Source organism: Heptranchias perlo, chromosome 13 (genome assembly GCF_035084215.1).
Source record: "Heptranchias perlo isolate sHepPer1 chromosome 13, sHepPer1.hap1, whole genome shotgun sequence".
Taxonomy (NCBI): domain Eukaryota; kingdom Metazoa; phylum Chordata; class Chondrichthyes; order Hexanchiformes; family Hexanchidae; genus Heptranchias; species Heptranchias perlo.
In genome coordinates this window covers 60,180,618-60,196,939 of record NC_090337.1, presented here as the reverse complement: position 1 = coordinate 60,196,939, position 16,322 = coordinate 60,180,618, and the positions used below count along the sequence as shown (strand labels likewise).

Sequence of the window (16,322 nt, the reverse complement as noted above, 5' to 3'; positions counted from 1 at the left end):
AATGATTTTTTCTTTATGTCCCCAGTGGTGAAAAAGGTGAGGGTCGTGGTTATTTTGAGAGCCACTGGCAAAGCATGGGCCCCTGATCCAGCATGCAGCAGATCGCCTTGCAGGGTGTTGTAAGATGTCAGAGACAGCCTGCCTAGTGGAGTAAAGCCTCCTGAGGCACTGCTCCTCAGACAGGTCCAAGAAAGTTACTCTGGGCCTGTACACCCTGTGTGCTGGGTATGGCCTCCTACGATCAGTCCCCGTCACCTGGTGTTTTCAGAGAGGCGCTGCTCCCAGAAGCTGCTGCTGCTGCTCCTCTTCCTCCAACTGTTCCTCCATCCAAAAAATACTAGATGTAAGAAATCTTACAACACCAGGTTATAGTCCAACTGTTTTATTTGAAAATCACAAGCTTTCGGAGGCTTTCTCCTTCGTCAGTAACACCAGCTCACCTGACGAAGGAGAAAGCCTCCGAAAGCTTGTGATTTTCAAATAAAACGGTTGGACTATAACCTGGTGTTGTAAGATTTCTTACATTTGTCCACCCCAGTCCATCACCGGCATCTCCACACCAAAAAATACTGGCAATTATAGCACCCATGAGAGAAAGGTTTCTGATGTAAAGTAAAGCAACAAAAGTATGATAGAAGTGATCTGGAAGCTGAAAACTCTCCTGACAAGCCAGATAAGCCACAATTCTGACAGGGCAAGACAGACTGGATGCAGGGAGGATGTGTAGGGGGTGGTGGTGTGTGTCAGCTTCACCTCTGACTTCTGAGCGGTCCGAATCGCTCCCACTCCCTGGGTTCCAGACCTTGGACTTATTTGGGGGTTGTGACAAAGTGCAGCAGACAACTGGTTTTGGTGCAAGAAACTTTGACCTTTATTCAAGAGAGGAAATACAACACAACAATCTTAACACTCTAATAAAATGGGGAACACTTCAGTACACACGAGGGAAATTACAGTAGAAAGATACCTCACCCCTCCCAATTCCACTGTACCTAGCTAAGTTGGACTCTAAAGGACCAGAGATAATGCTCACCAAACGAACCCTTGACAGTAATTCACCCAGAGGTAAGTCAGAAATAGATTGCAGAGTGGAAACTTTGCGGATCTTCGGTTTTCTCCTGAGTTGGTTTTCTTTGGTTGCGGTGCTCAATATTACTCGGTTGGTTGTTTCGTAAGGCCCTTGTTGCCACGAGGTGTCTGATGGTCACTGGGGCTGTTGTTCTGGTTTCTTCTTGTGTGTCGGCCTGTTTCTAGAGCTGCTGACCTTCCCTGTCAAACTGCCTTCCCCTCGCCTTGTTGTTTGCTGGAAACTGCTCTTCTTTCCAGACACAGGCAGAACCAAGACAAGCAGCCCACCAGAGCCAGCAAGCCAGAGAGAGAGAGAGAGAGAGAGAGGTTTTCCTTCTGGATGTCTCTCTTACAATGGTCTGTTTAAACAGTTCTTACAAAGCCCTTAAGAATCTTTGATGGCTTTTTGATGGTCCCTCATCATATTGCAAATTGCTTCTCCCAATGTGTCATTGTTAATTCTGATTTTCTAGAGCTTGTCACACAAGGCTTCCTTTTGTATCCAACGTCCTAGGTGTTGATGGTTTTGCTTTAAAACAAAGGCATGGCCCCACCATGTCTGGAACAGTTGTCTCTTTCAATGTGAGTTGATTGTCGACCCCCTGCTGTCCGTTTTGCATTAAAACAGAGACATGTCTGAAGCTCCACGGTGTGTGTGTTGTTGATTTCGTCTGGTGACCTCTCACCTATCCTTCCATTTTAGGTTTATAGTCAATGGCCAAAGTTTTCCCATACTCAGGATTTTTTTAGGGCTTTTCTCCAAGTTTTGGGGGATCTGTGAATTTTGAGAATGTTTCCCCTGGTTGTGGGGGGGGGGGGGCGGGGTCCAGAACAAGGGTTCACAGTATCAGGATACGGGGTAGGACACTTAGGACTGAGATGAGGAGAAATTTCTTCACTCAGAGGGTGGTGAACCTGTGGAATTCTTTACCACAGAAGGCTGTGGAGGCCACGTCACTGAATATATTTAAGAAGGAACTGGATAGATTTCTAAACACAAAAGGCATTAAGGGGTATGGGGAGAGAGCCACAAGGGGTATGATCAGCCACGATCATATTGAAAGGTGAAGCAGGCTCGAAGGGCTGAATGGCATACTCCTACTCCTATTTTCTATGTTTCTATGACAGCAAAGATCCAATGATCCATTGTGCTACAGCTGCATGCCCCTTTTATATAGCATCAGTGGGTCTGTGAGGCACCAATCCCACCAGGTTTTATTAGCGGCCTTCCACCTGTGCCAGTTAAAATTGCGGCCCCAACTACATAATCAGGCCGCAACTTCTGCATGAGAAGTTGATCCCCACCTGCCTGAGGGAGGGCAGCCCTCCCAAAGTTTTTTATTGCGTTAAAATGGCATTGGGTGGGAGCTTGCCACAAACACGCTCAGACCCTCAATTGCCATTTTAACAACCCTCCCACTCTGTTCCCGCCAGGCAGGCTGCGTTAAAATCAGGGCTCAAATGGTCTTATCAACTTATGTTGCTACTTTTAACGACTTATCTACCTGTATTCCCAGATCTCTTTGCTCCTTTACCCCATTTAGTTTGTTACCATCCAAGGAATAAGTGGCCTCCTTATTCTTCCTACCAAAATGAACCACATCACACTTTGCTATATTGAATTTACCATTTATCTTGGAGCTGGCTTAAATATCTGGAATAAAATCAAAGGTATGGTCATGTATTCCTATAATTTCCAGCTTCTTCATCAGGCTCTAGGTTAAAAGTCTTAAGAAAATTGATGAAAGCAATGTAAGTGGGTTTCCGCTATGACTCACAACATTCTGAGATCTTTTATAAAGCCACATCTGCCTTACAGATTCCTCATGAGTCTGTTCCTCTCTGATTACTCCTAAGCATCCCATATGTCATGTCAACTCAAAGAGCCACCTTAAGAGCCACGGACAGTAATGAGATTCCTCGGTTGTTTCCGGGCTCACTAGGATCATCTTCTTCAGGAAGCAACCATGGAGTGTGGGAAGTTTAAATCTTGCACAGACTTTTATCAGCAAATGCCGACAAGCAGACACAACACAAAACACACCGATAGTTGGCAAGTATGAATTAAAAATCTATGGGGAACACGTTCTGGTGCAGGACTCCCTCTAGAACTCCCAACACAACGTTGATGTCTCTGGTTGTCCTTGTATTGCCCTATTTGGAATAAAGTATATGCAGAACTGAACACAACCATCCAAGATCCAGCAGATGTGTATCATTAGCCTCATTGAGCTCCCTCCCCTTTCCTACCTTGTTGTTCCTTTGTTTCATTTTTATTTTGCAAACCAAGATCCAGTTACTTGATTTCAGGTCATTCAGCTTATAGTGAGGAGGAGCACTGTTAAGACTTGAGTTTGGCTTGGGTGTGTGTTTTCAAAGGTTACAACTTTGAAGGAAGTAATACAAGGAGTCGCACATAGTTTTAAAAATGTGTGTTCCAGATTCAGGTACAGTAGGAATCCTGGGACACATCCGAGCATGTTCTGCAAGAATCAGGAACTATACTGGCTGCGGACATTTCAAATTAAGAGTACATTGGGATGGATCAGAGACCGGGAGCTAGCTATTTCTGCTTGCCTCAGTTGGTAGCATTCCCACCTCTGAGTCAAAAGGTCACGGGTTCAAGTCTCACTCCACAATTTCAGCATATAATTTACACTGCCACTTCAGTGCAGTATTGAGGGAGCACTGCATTGCTGGAGGTGCCATGCTTTGGATAAGATGTTAAACCAAGGTCCAATCTGCTTGTCTGGGTGAACGTAAAAGGTCCCAGGGCACTATTTGCAGAACAGCAGGTAATTTTTCTAGCCAACATTCCCACCTCATACATCATCACCAAAAACAGTTAATCTGGTCATTTATGCCTTTACGGGATCTTGCTACGTGTAAACTGGCTGCTGTGTTTGCCTACATAACAACAGTGACTACACTTCAAAAAGTAATTCATTTACTATGAAATGCTTTGGAATGTCTGAAGGACATAAGATGCTATATAAATGAAATCTCTTTTTTGTCTTAGTGAACTTGTGTGATACATATAGCATTGCAAATTAATAAATGAGACTTTACCAACACTGAACTTGGAAACTTTTTATTTAATCACACTTGTACCTAAATTGTAAGTGGTGCTATTATTAATGGCACCACTGAGTTCACAGCCACTAATCAGAACTTGCTTTCCAGGGTCCACGTGATAGAAGCACGTGTTGTCCATTGGTTCACTTGAAGCATTCTGCAACTACTGGGCTCTGCGAGACACCCATTGTATGGTGGAACTAACCTGGAGAATTGACTGGAAAATAATTATTTTAGTTTGGACAGGCCGCACGGTATTTTGTTAATGGAGACGGATGCACGAAGGAGTTTTGGTGGCATTCAACATACTGGTGCCACCCCTACCAACCAATCTGAAATAGGGCATCTCTTGCCTTGTTTCTGATGGTACTTAATGTATAAGCTACACAAGACACATTATCCTCCAATGTTCCATTTTAGAGTGACACTGCAAAGTGCAAGCTCCACAGCTCGTCAGCTGAGCTGCATCCACAGGGCACCATGTGGGAGAGAGTGTGTCTGGGAGATATAGGCCATTAGCAGCACTATCCTGGAGACTTAGAAGTAGGACTAAATGATTTTTTAAAAAGAGCAATGCTATTACTGTACAATTTAAGGTTTATTTTATTCTGTGGAAGTGCTTCAGTTGAATGGATTGCTATACAAAGACTGAGCCTATCTCCATAGTCCAATCAATACATGTTAATAAAGCTTTTACATAGGGTGCACACTTCCTGTCAACAAACCTTACTTCCTGTAGTCACAATTTTTGGTCATGCTTTTGGGGCAACATTTACCATTGCAAACTTCTGTGTCCATATTTCCCATTCAATTTTGCTATGTCAGTTGTCACAATGTAGTCACAGACTCTGGCCACTATGTGGCTCTGCAGAGCATTTTTTCTGAAATGTCCCAACTCTATCGCCATCTTGTATAGAAAAAAAACCTTATTCATCAACTGACCTTGGGCAAGGCCAACGGTAATTTACAATTAATGCATCAAAACTGAAAGAGGACTGGAGGTGCTCTATTCTATTTCACCAGCATATTTCAAGCCTGGAACTATGAAGCTCTGAATGAAAATCAATGATTTGGAATTTACTTGCCTGCTGCCAGGTGCCTGATCACAAGTCAGAACAGGCATCACCTATTTCAGGGTCACGCATCTGCAGACGAACTTTCCAGAACATTCGGGGATGATCTCAGACAAGCAAGAAGTTAAGCCCACACTGTTTTTTGATAGCAAACCATTAAAAATGTGATGGTTGTGTCCTCCTACAATCCAGGGGTTTTAAACCCAAAACTTAATGTCACCGTATCACTATGCCCAGGTCTATTTCATCTCTTCTCTTTCCAACCCAGGTGGGTGTCCTGCACTGTGGGCGAGACCCTTTATCCATGTTCCTCCATTATAAAATGCTGGAAAATCTCAGCAAGTCAGGCAGCATCTGTGGAGAAAGAAACACAGTTAATGTTTCAGCTCGAAGACCTTTCATTAGAACTGGAAGATGTTAAAGAGTTAAAGTTTTCAAGCAAGTACAGAGCTAGGGAAAAGAGGGGGAGGGAGAGCAGGGAAAGAAAGACCAAAAGGGAAGCTCTGTGATGGGGTAGAGGGCAAGAGTGATTAAATGACAAAAGGGATGATGGTGCAAGGCAAGGAGGGTGGTAATGGGACAGGTTAAGAAACAAAAGATTGGTCTAGAGTAGCTATAAATGGCAACAGCAGAACCATCACCAGCACCTGCAGTCCAATAAACAAAAAAATTATTTTAAAAAATGGGAGCAGTGGTTATGATCTGAAGTTATTGAAATCAATGTTGAGTCCGGAAGGTTGTATAGTGCCTAAACGAAAGATGAGGTGCTGCTCCTTGACCTTCATTGGAACAGTGTAAGAGGCCGAGGACCGAAAGGTCAGAATGGGAATAGGTCGAGTAATTAAAATGGCAAGAGACTGGCAGGTCAGGGTCACACTTGTGGACTCTTCTAACATAGAAACATAGAAAATAGGAGCAGGAGTAGGCCATTCGATATGATCATGGCTGATCCTCTATCTCAATACCATATTCCCGCTCTCTCCCCATACCCCTTGATGCCTTTTGTGTCTACAAATCTATCTAGCTCCTTTGTAAATATATTTAGTGACTTGGTCTCCACAGCCTTCTGTGGTAGAGAATTCCACAAGTTCACCACCCTCTGAGTGAAAAAATTTCTCCTCATCTCAGTCCTAAATGTCCTACCCCATATCCTGAGACTGTGACCCTTCGTTCTGGACCCCCCAACCAGGGGAAACATCCTCCCTGCATCCAGTCTGTCGAGCCCTGTCAGAATTTTATATGTTTCAATGAGATCCCCTCTCATTCTTCTAAACTCGAGTGAATACAGGCCGAGTTGACCCAATCACTCCTCATATGTCAGTCCTGCCATCCCAGGGATCAGTCTGGTGAACCTTCGCTGCACTCCCTCTATCGCAAGTATATCCTTTCTTAGGTAAGGAGACCAAAAATACACTACTTCTGTGTCGTCAGCAAACTTGGAAATATTACATTTGCTTCCCTCATCCAAATCATTGATATATATTGTGAATAGCTGGGGCCCAAGCACTGATCCCTGCAGTACCCCACTAGTCACTGCCTGCTATCCCGAAAAAGACCCATTTATTCCTACTCTCTGTTTCCTGTCTGTTAACCAATTTTCAATCTATGCCAGTATATTACCCCAATCCCACGTGCTTTAATTTTGCACAATACCCTCTTACGTGGGACTTTATCAAAGACCTTCTGAAAATTCATCCACTGGTTCTCCCTTAGCTATTCTACCAGTTACATCCTCAAAAAACTCCAGTACGTTTGTCAAACATGATTTCCCTTTCATGAATCCATGTTGACTTTGTCTAATCCCGTTGATAATTTCGAAGTGTCCTGTTATCACATCCTTTATAATAAGACTCTAGCATTTTCCCCACTACTGACGTTAGGCTAAGCAGTCTGTAGTTCCCTGTTTTCTCTCCCTCCTTTTTTAAATAGTGGGGTTACATTTGCCATCCTCCAATCTGCAGGAACTGTTCTATAATCTATAGAATTTTGGAAGATAACAACTAATGCATCCACTGTTTCCATGGCTACCTCTTTTTGTACTCTGGGATTATCAGGCCCTGGGGATTTATCGGCTTTCAGTCCCATTAATTTCTCCAGCACTATTTTTTACTAATTTCCTCTAATTCCTCCTTCTCACTAGTCCCTTTTATGGTATCATCTTAAATAGTGACGGTCTTAATTTTCCATGTTTCCCCTTTGCTCCTGTCACTTACGTGGGTGATATTAGGTAGATACAGGAGCAGGTTACCATCACTAGCCAAACACAGCAGCTTGAACCACCCTTCCCCCTCGCTGACATGGCGGCGCTGACGCATCCACTCTGCTCGAACCCGCGCGCTCCTTACCCTCTGCCGGTCCTCCCACCCTCCGCCGCGGGTGGCGCTGTGGCGGGAGGCGCCAACCGCCAACCCGAAGCGGGTGAATTAGTGCGCACGCGCCGTGGAGGAAGGCGGTGGGGAGGGCTGAAGCGTCAGCGAGCTCTCAGAAGGTAAAATACTAACAGGAACGGTAGTAGATGACGGCAGCAAGCTAGGGAATAACTGATCACCAGTGAGTAAAATAAAAGGGGGCAGTGGCCTATAAATGTGTATCGAAAGCAAAATTATGCGGATGCTGGAAATCTGAGGAAAGGTCTTCGACCTGAAAAATTAACTCTTTCTTTCTCCACAGATGCTGCCTGACTTGCTGAGTACTTCCAGCATTTTCTATCTGTAATGTGTATGCGTGTCCACATTTAACGGGACTAAGCAGGCCTTTTTGGACATAGTGTGTTCCCATAGCAGCCAGCATAGGGAGGTGGCATTGCAAGAGCAGGCCGCTCAAATCTGGGAGGGGTTCTTGCAAACTTATACAAATGATGTTTTCCCCCGCTCCCCCTTTCCAGTTAAAGGCACAGGAACAGGGATAAAAAGAAACTCAGCCTCATTTTAAAAAGAAGTGAGTTGTGACTGGTCTGCACCAAAGGAACTTGCCACTCAGTGAATTCATGGTTAAAGTTTAAACCAACCAGACTTTGGTTCTCTGTATTTGAATTTTTTTTGCAGGTTTCTAAGTGGAAATAGTTACTTAGTTGTGGTACTAATTTAGAAATAAAGAGCTTGCAGCACCTTATCACATCCTCAGGATGCCCCAAAGTGCCTCACATCTGCCGGATTGCTTTTAAATCAGTTGTTAAGCACAGCTCAATGACTTAGGTCAGGTTCTCACTAATTGATGGTGTATCTCACTGCCTGTGGCTGGTTCTCAATTACTTTGAAATTGTACCAAAGTTCAGAGAAATAAATTAAAAATTGTAAATGATGCAGTCATTTTATTGGATGTGCATTTTTGTGTTACAACTTTTCTGTAACAAATACAACAGTGAAGGAAACAAGTTCAGCAATTCCATCCACAACCAAAAGCAATAATGGTGGGTTTTTTCATCACTGTGCCGGGTACATTTTCAGAGGTGGTTTCATCATTGCTGCTCCAATTACTATTGCTGCGACAGTTTTGCCGTTTAAGCACCAGTTACCATTGCTGTGGCGGTTTTGCCATCAATGTGCCAGTTACTGTTGCAGCAGCAGTGAACGTTGACTGTCTATTCAACCGTGCAAGGCATCACAGTGATGCCCAATTCTGTTCTCACCCGACATCTACACACATGTACTTTGCACAAGGGTCACTGGATCATCAGGAATAGACTTTATTCAAAGTCATTTGCTTAAAAAAAATTGAATTAAGAGGCGCAGACTGTAGTAATTAAGAGTAGGAGCCTTGGCTGCTTTTCACTCTACCTAGCCCATGGCGCCGAAGCTAGTTGTAGTGGCTCTACTGCGATCCTGGCTGAAATCAGTTAACTCGGCAAAGACCGAGCATGGAATTTAGTACCTTCCTGGCCTGTGTAGTTTAGGCCTCTCCAGGAAGGACATATTTACCCAATGAAACAGCTTCGCAGGCAGGCTGACTCAGAGCTCTCTTTCTGCCTTCTCATTCTCCGCTCTGAACCTCCTGTGCCTGTCACCGCTCTCACATCGATTGCAAAACTGCCACAGCAATAGTATCGCGCTGCCACTTTCTGTTTTAATTCCCAATTGTTAATTACTTTATTTAAATGGTCCCTATGGCTGGTTGGAATGACGTAACCCAGTGACTTGTTCGCAATAACTGACAATCAGGTTTGTGTGTATCAGAGGAGTTTTTGTAGCATACCCTGTCACTTCTTTTTATCTCTGGTGCAATGAACCCGCTGTATATGCATACCTTGTCATTCGCTATTATCTGGTTTGATTGATAACTCTTCACACATTTTGGGATCAAATTCATTTTAGTCTTAAATCGGAAAACAACATTATGGATAGAGGTTGTCTTTGGACAGTGATCTCGGTAAAGTTCATTGCTGAGAAACAATCCAGTATCGTCAATTTAAGTAAATTATAATTGGGGGGGTGGGGGAGGGCGAGGTAAGGGAGAATAAATAAAATCTACACATAGCTGCATTATACGGTTTTCTATTAAGTGTAATGGGGATTGTGTGCAAGTTGTGCTACTGTGTCCATTTGAAATGTGAACAAACACCCAGCAGTATCAATATAGATTCAGTCTCTCCAAACTCAGGTTGTGTTTGGAGAGAGCACTCTGAGCTATGTAACACTGGGTTGAATTATTGCCGGGGGTTGCGGGGGGGGGGGTGACAGACTGAGCATGAGCATGAAGACGAGTCAGGAAAAGGCAGTTTTATTACTGAGCTGTAAGTACCCCGGCCCCTCCCCCGCACACTGTCAAGTGATTCCAGGTAACGTTAGCTTTTTTTTAATGAATTGTGCTGCATTTTCATGGCATGCTTGTATATGCCAATTGCCTCTGTTGTTTTAAAAAAAATGGCTCATGCAATTAGTTGAGAACTATATTCTGTCCTAAAAAACACCCTACAAGAGCAGAGCTGTTGTCACTGAGGGTTTCACCAGCTCGAGCCGGTCGCAGCTCTCCTATGCGGCTGCCAGTAGTTTGTTTGGGTCAGTGCAGCAGAGTCTGGCATGAGATGAAAGCACTGCCCGCCTACAGTACACGGACAAATATTAGGTACACAAATGCACCTGTGTCTTTCTGTCTGGGTGGTGGGATAAGGTAGTATGACTACAGGAGACAGGACAGCAGCCAGCCTGCTACACGTAACGGTACCGAGTGAGAGAGTAGAATATGGAGTAGCGTTTGGCAGGTTGGTCGAAAGCTGCATCAGTACAGAACGTTCAAACTAGTAAAATATTAACAGTGCAAGAAGTGTGTAGCTGGCACCTGGGATTACACAGTGTCGTGTGAAATTCATACCGATTGGAAGCCCATCGCTAGCTGCTGACTATAGGATGTGATTGCACTTGTGAAACTCATGTTTGTAAAATTATTTCAGTTTCCTGGGAGACAGGTGGCATCGACGAGCAGGACAAGTGGAATTGCCCAGCGTGACACAATCGCCCAGTGGGAGGTAACATTGCGAGGGACAGGTAGCATTGCTGAGTAGTGCAGGCAGAATTGCTCAACGGGACAGGTAGCATTACCCAGTTGGAAAGGTGGCGTTGTCACAAGTGACAGCTGATTTTCCAAAATTGACACAGTTCTGCAGAACGATCAGCAAACCAGCATTTACTCTGCTGAATGATTTGGCCAATGGCAGACAATAATGTTAAGAGGAGGGGTAGGTAGGTTTGTGGTGTTACACGGGCTGCCTGCACATCAGATTTATCCTACCGAGTCACCAGGGGGCGCTGGACCTTGTTTTTAAGAGGGAAATATTGTCATTATAATCCTTTTTTGTGTCTCTGCGCTGATTTTTCAAATGTTGGTGATGATTGAACAGTAATAGCACGTTTGTATATGCACCAAGACTGGGGGGCATTCAGGGTGGTTTGGTTGCTTGCAGAACTCATTCAATTGGGAAGCCTTGCCTCTTGACCTGGTGAAGTACCCAGGCACCAGACGTTCCATTGCTTATTTCATGATTCACTCAAGCGTCTAAAGGTATTATTTGTATTTTTAAGGATTTTTTGAGAAGTAATTGAGTTACCTGTGGAGTTCCAAGCGATGGAGAGGAATGCCTGCACTATAACGACTGATGGGCTTCCATTTACACAAAGTTATCAGAAGGTGACAGCAACTGGGGGAAGAAATGACTCCTCATCTAACTGGTAAGTGTGGACCTAGGAAACGCTGTGAGGTAATTTTGATTTTATGTGGGGTGATAGCGAATTGGCAGCCCGTTTTACATCTCTATTATAACAGTAGTGTAACATATATTTACAATAGATGTTAGATTATACTAACTCCTCAAAATAAGAAATTGTTCACAAACTCTAATATTAACCTATATTTTATAATTAATTTTTTTATGTTCTTATCAACTACAGGAGGTCACCCATCTTACTAGTCTCTTTAACATTTCCTTACTGACCTTCTCCAATTTGAACAGTCCAGGGTAATTAAAGCAGATGCCAAAGATTTTGTGGATTTGAATAACTGTCAGCTAAGTTCAAAAAGATATGCCAGTCATACACATAACTGAACAAATCACACAGTTGTTTGTATTTGAATTGTGTGCTTTGGCTCCTCACTTAAGCTATCTGTTGAGAGACCAAACCCACCAGCAGCCCTCAGGACATTGCAGAGCCAGGTTAGGATATGAATTTTAAATGCAGCAGGTTTTTAACTCGTTATGTACAGTGCCTGGATTAAAACAGCCACTGCCATGATAAAACTAGAAAAAATGCTTTGCTTTTGCCACATCCAAGTTTGACAGCAAAAATAATTTTTAAGAAAGTTAAAGTTGCAGAAAGTACACTGCAGGCTCGACAGCATCTATGAAAGTTTCTGCTGTGGTCCTTCATCAGAACTCACTCTTATTTTCCCACTTTAATGTTCCCTCTGCACTGCCCCATTACATTTCTGTCTCCTGCGCTACCCATCCTTGTGGCCGGTCTAAAATGAGATTGCCACTTTATGACTAGCAAGGGCAGCTTTAGCTGTGGATATGTTCCTACTGGGAATTGGTTTGAGGCTGCATACACTCTTCTCACGTGGGGTTTTTAGAGGTATCGGGGAGGAAACGGTCATTGGTGCAGTCTGGGCTAGATTGAGACCCAGGCCCCACGAAAGAAAGTACAGAGTACTAACCCATTAAATGATCCATATTCCTCCATTGTGAGAGAGAGGAGACCTTCATTTCCTCACTCTGGGATGGATTTGGATTCCGATTACCGGTAAACAGTGGCTGCCAAAACCACCGTCAACTGGCCTTCCTTAACCTGTAATTTCCCCTGCATCATGATGTCTCTTGGACGAGATGCAATCATTAATTCTAGTAACCAAATGGAGGTTAGGGTCTGCGAGTTGGAGGCGGTGGGGGAACAAACAAATGGTGAGTTAAAATAATTCTTTGTACTTGAAGCAGCATTTACATGGATTACAATGCAACTACGCCTGTGAACACCGAGGTAATCGAGACTGTTACTGAAGCCTTGCAGGTGGCCTGGGGAAACCCGAGCAGTTCATATACTCCAGGTGTGTGGTGAGTAGGGACACAGGTGTGTGACCTTTAACAGATAGTGGTTCAGCACTTAAAGTAGTGATCATTGACACTCAATTCCCAGTGATTAATGATAGGATTTAGAAAGAAAGGCCTAGGTTTTCTGATTGGCGTTGTTTTAAAACAGTGGCATCCCATGTAGGTCATCAATCAGAAAATCTAATCTAATGACTACATTTATGTAGCATCTTATCCTATCTCTCAGAAACTTCTCCATTTGCGCCACATATAATTCATTAACTTGAAATTCAGTGACTGTTGCTGTGTAGGCAAATGTGGCAGCCATTTTGCAAACGGCAGTGTGAACTGCAGGTGAGATAAATGACCTTTTAATCTGTTTTGTGGTGGTCGCTGAGGGAGAAACATTGCTCAGGTCATCTGGAAAAGCCCTTGCCCTTCAAATCTTTACTATCTACTGGAACAGGCATTTTGGTCTCAAAGGACAACACCGACAGCAATGCAGCACTGCCTAATTGGTGTGTCAGCCTGGATTATGTGCACAAGTCTCAAACCCACAACCTTCAGAGGCAAAAGTGCTGTCAACTGAGCCAAGTTGATACTTTGCTTACCAACGAGCCCTTCTCAACAGGAAAAGATCACCATACCTAACCAAAAACTTTGCTCATAACATCTAACCCTATTTCTTATTTTTAAAACCACACGACAATCACACATATGTTTTGAACAGTCCACTGCTTGTAAGTTACTGAGTCCGTGTGTAACTAGCTCAGGGCAGTGACCTGTATAACTCACTCATGAATTACAAAGTCCCTCCTTGTAATGCGTTGTATTGTATTTCATCAGACCACCTGTAATTTCCGTGGGGGTTCTCCCGATCATCCACTGGAAACCCCGTTTCTCCAGGGTTTCCACCGATCTTTCGCCAAAGTTACGATGGGAGAACAGGGACACCCCCACTACCCCTTAAGTTTTAACTGCAGGAAGGGATCTCTGCATATGCATGTGTAGATATACATGTGCAAAGCTCTTGCTGAGCAGAATTCCTGTTGGAACCTGGCAATATAAGCAACATACTGTCTGGCTGGAACTGACACTGCAGCTACTGGCCTCAGACTGGTAGCAGCAGTATAATAGCACCCTTAGAGCACAGGACATACCAGCAATCAAAGCATTATCTCATGACATGACAGTGGAGAACATCTGTGTTGAAAGATGCAGTAGCTACTGCTATAGGGATTACCTGCTTTTCTCAAGTGGTGGTCTACACTGAGCCGTGATTACCTCCAGTGAATAGGGCGACCAGTGCAGCACTGATGGTATTTTTTGCAAGCTGCTTCACTTGTCGAGAAGACTATTGCTTTTCTCATCAAATGCCCGTTCCTCCCTTCCCCCAATTCTCTGCCAACATTAAAACTGGAAAAGGGATCAACAGAATGGAATTTTTAAATTTACTGAATAACAATGTGTGCTGTGTAAACTCAGGAGTTAGGGTATGTGCTGTTTATATAGAGAGAATAAAGACAAATGTTGCCTGCCATTTTCCTTGTGTGTCTAATTGTTGTTAGGTAGGAAAGCCAAAGAGCTGATAGATTGGTCAAGAGAGAACGTGGCTCAGATGGTTGGAGGTCAACCAGAAGATATAATTTTTACCTCTGGAGGAACTGAGGTAAGAAGGGTCCTATCTAAAGAAACTTCATTTAAATCCCAGTTTTGATTATTGTCTGCACTATATACTCACATGTAAGGCAACCTCCCCCTCAAATTCCACCCAAACCTCCTTCCCCCACCTTCCAAAATCTATGGCTGTTGTACAAGATGAGCACTAACATTCTTTTATCCACCAAATTTCTCACTGTCATCTCAGCTGGTGACTACGAGACATTTTCTATCTCTTTCTCATTTCATCCAGTACACTCCTATCGGCTATTGCTGCACTGCTCCATCTTTGGAATATTTAAATGGAAACTCTCCCTTCCAACATCAATCCAAGCTCCCACTGCTTATTTTAAATCAGCTCTCCCAGTGTTTAAATTGATGGGCTATCTTCTGATTTTAAATCAACAAAGGAAGCTTGGACTGAAGCCAGGAGTGAGAATTGCCATTTTAAATATCACAGAACTACAGTAGCAGAATAGACCAACAGTTGATGGGTATGTGGTGACATCTTACAGCTGGGTCCACCGTCTTCAGTGAAAGTGCTCTGCTGGGAGGGAAAGTTGAAGGAGAATATGACCTGCGTGTAAGGTCACTGTCCCCTCCCCAACCACTCGACACTAGTCATATGTGTGAACATACAATATGTTTAATGTATATTCCTCATTGGGTGAGTTACATTCACTCTTTGAAAGCAGCTTTGTGGTCGGGCAATGCAAACCAGTCTGGCCCCACAGGAGCCCAGTCACACAGCAACATAGTCAATAAAGATGAAGAATTCGACAGCCCAGGCCATTACTGTTTGTGACAAAGACATGGGAGATCAGGTGATCCATTGGGTTGAAACACTGTCCTTTAACCTGCATTCAGATCCAGTCCAGATGGATGAATTGATGGTTTCCCTGAGCGATTGACAATTTGTGCCAAATTATGAATGGTTCTGTGAGTGGGCTCACGCCCTTTTAGGAGCTGTGTTGACACTCATTTCACTCGGGGCCCTTCCAGCTGGGAGAGGAGCCTTTCAACTGGGAATATTTTATGAAGCAGTGTAAAGGAAGATTTATGATGTATCTCACCCATACTTTACCTGATGTCGAATGCTTGATGATGACACTGATTCCAAAAAGTAATAAATGTTCCCTTGTTCTATGTGCCATGCTGCCTCGAGGAATTTCCTGGAGTTCGATACTGCCAGTCTTCCACACAGTAGCTGTGCAGAATATGTGAGTCTCGACTAAAACTCAAAGGTTCCATGTTTTCCAGGCTAACAATCTAGTCTTTCACACGGCAGTCAAGTACTTCTGGGACCATCAGCGCCAGCTGGCACAGAACGGTGGGAATGCTGAGCCATTACCTCACATCATTACATCAAACATCGAGCATGACTCAGTGCAACTGGTTGTAGATAATCTGATCAAGGAAGAAAAAGCAAGTGAGACTTTGTTGATGGCCTTATATCTTGAAATGATAAACAATTCTGCCTCTCTTTCTCTCAATCATACAATACTTAAATTGTAAATATATAAACAAGGTTCTACCAGTGTATTACTAATATGCAAAACATTTACTGTAACAAAAGTTAACGTCTCGGCTACGATTTGACACCAAATTGCCATCTGATATGAGCAGTTGAAGTTTATTTTAATTGTTTTTTGAGGGCAGGATCAGATTATCAATCTCACTATTTTCTCCTAAGCCTGAGAACACTGATGGTGGGCAGGCCACCTACGTTCTATACCCCCTGACCACCACAGGAGCTTGCTGTCATCTTGGGACCGACTCCCCTTCTGAAAGTGTTTCTTTTCTGCTTGGTAACCTGTAACCTGCTCCACCCAGTGCATTAGAAACAATTTATCTTGCACCACTCATCAAAGGGGAGTGAGCCTTGGATCAGTGGTGGCATTCCCGCCTCTGAGTCAGAAGATTATGAGTTCAAT

General features: G+C 43.6%; 1 protein-coding gene across 6 annotated transcripts in view; it reads left to right on the top strand.

The window, feature by feature from the left end:
- Positions 1–7,636: 7,636 nt before the first annotated feature.
- Positions 7,637–16,322, top strand: part of scly (selenocysteine lyase) — a 41,454-nt gene continuing 32,768 nt past the window's right edge. For 2 of the 6 annotated variants that reach the window (XM_067995574.1, XM_067995571.1), the window contains exons 1-5: positions 7,637–7,704; positions 11,231–11,377; positions 12,634–12,746; positions 14,298–14,398; positions 15,649–15,817. In XM_067995574.1, the coding sequence (XP_067851675.1) occupies positions 11,274–11,377; positions 12,634–12,746; positions 14,298–14,398; positions 15,649–15,817 (487 nt within the window). In that variant the 5' untranslated portion in view covers positions 7,637–7,704; positions 11,231–11,273. Of the gene's footprint in view, positions 7,767–11,230; positions 11,378–12,633; positions 12,754–14,297; positions 14,399–15,648; positions 15,818–16,322 lie in introns of those variants that run through there. The other 4 variants (XM_067995573.1, XM_067995572.1, XM_067995576.1 and 1 more) reach the window with 4 other exon arrangements.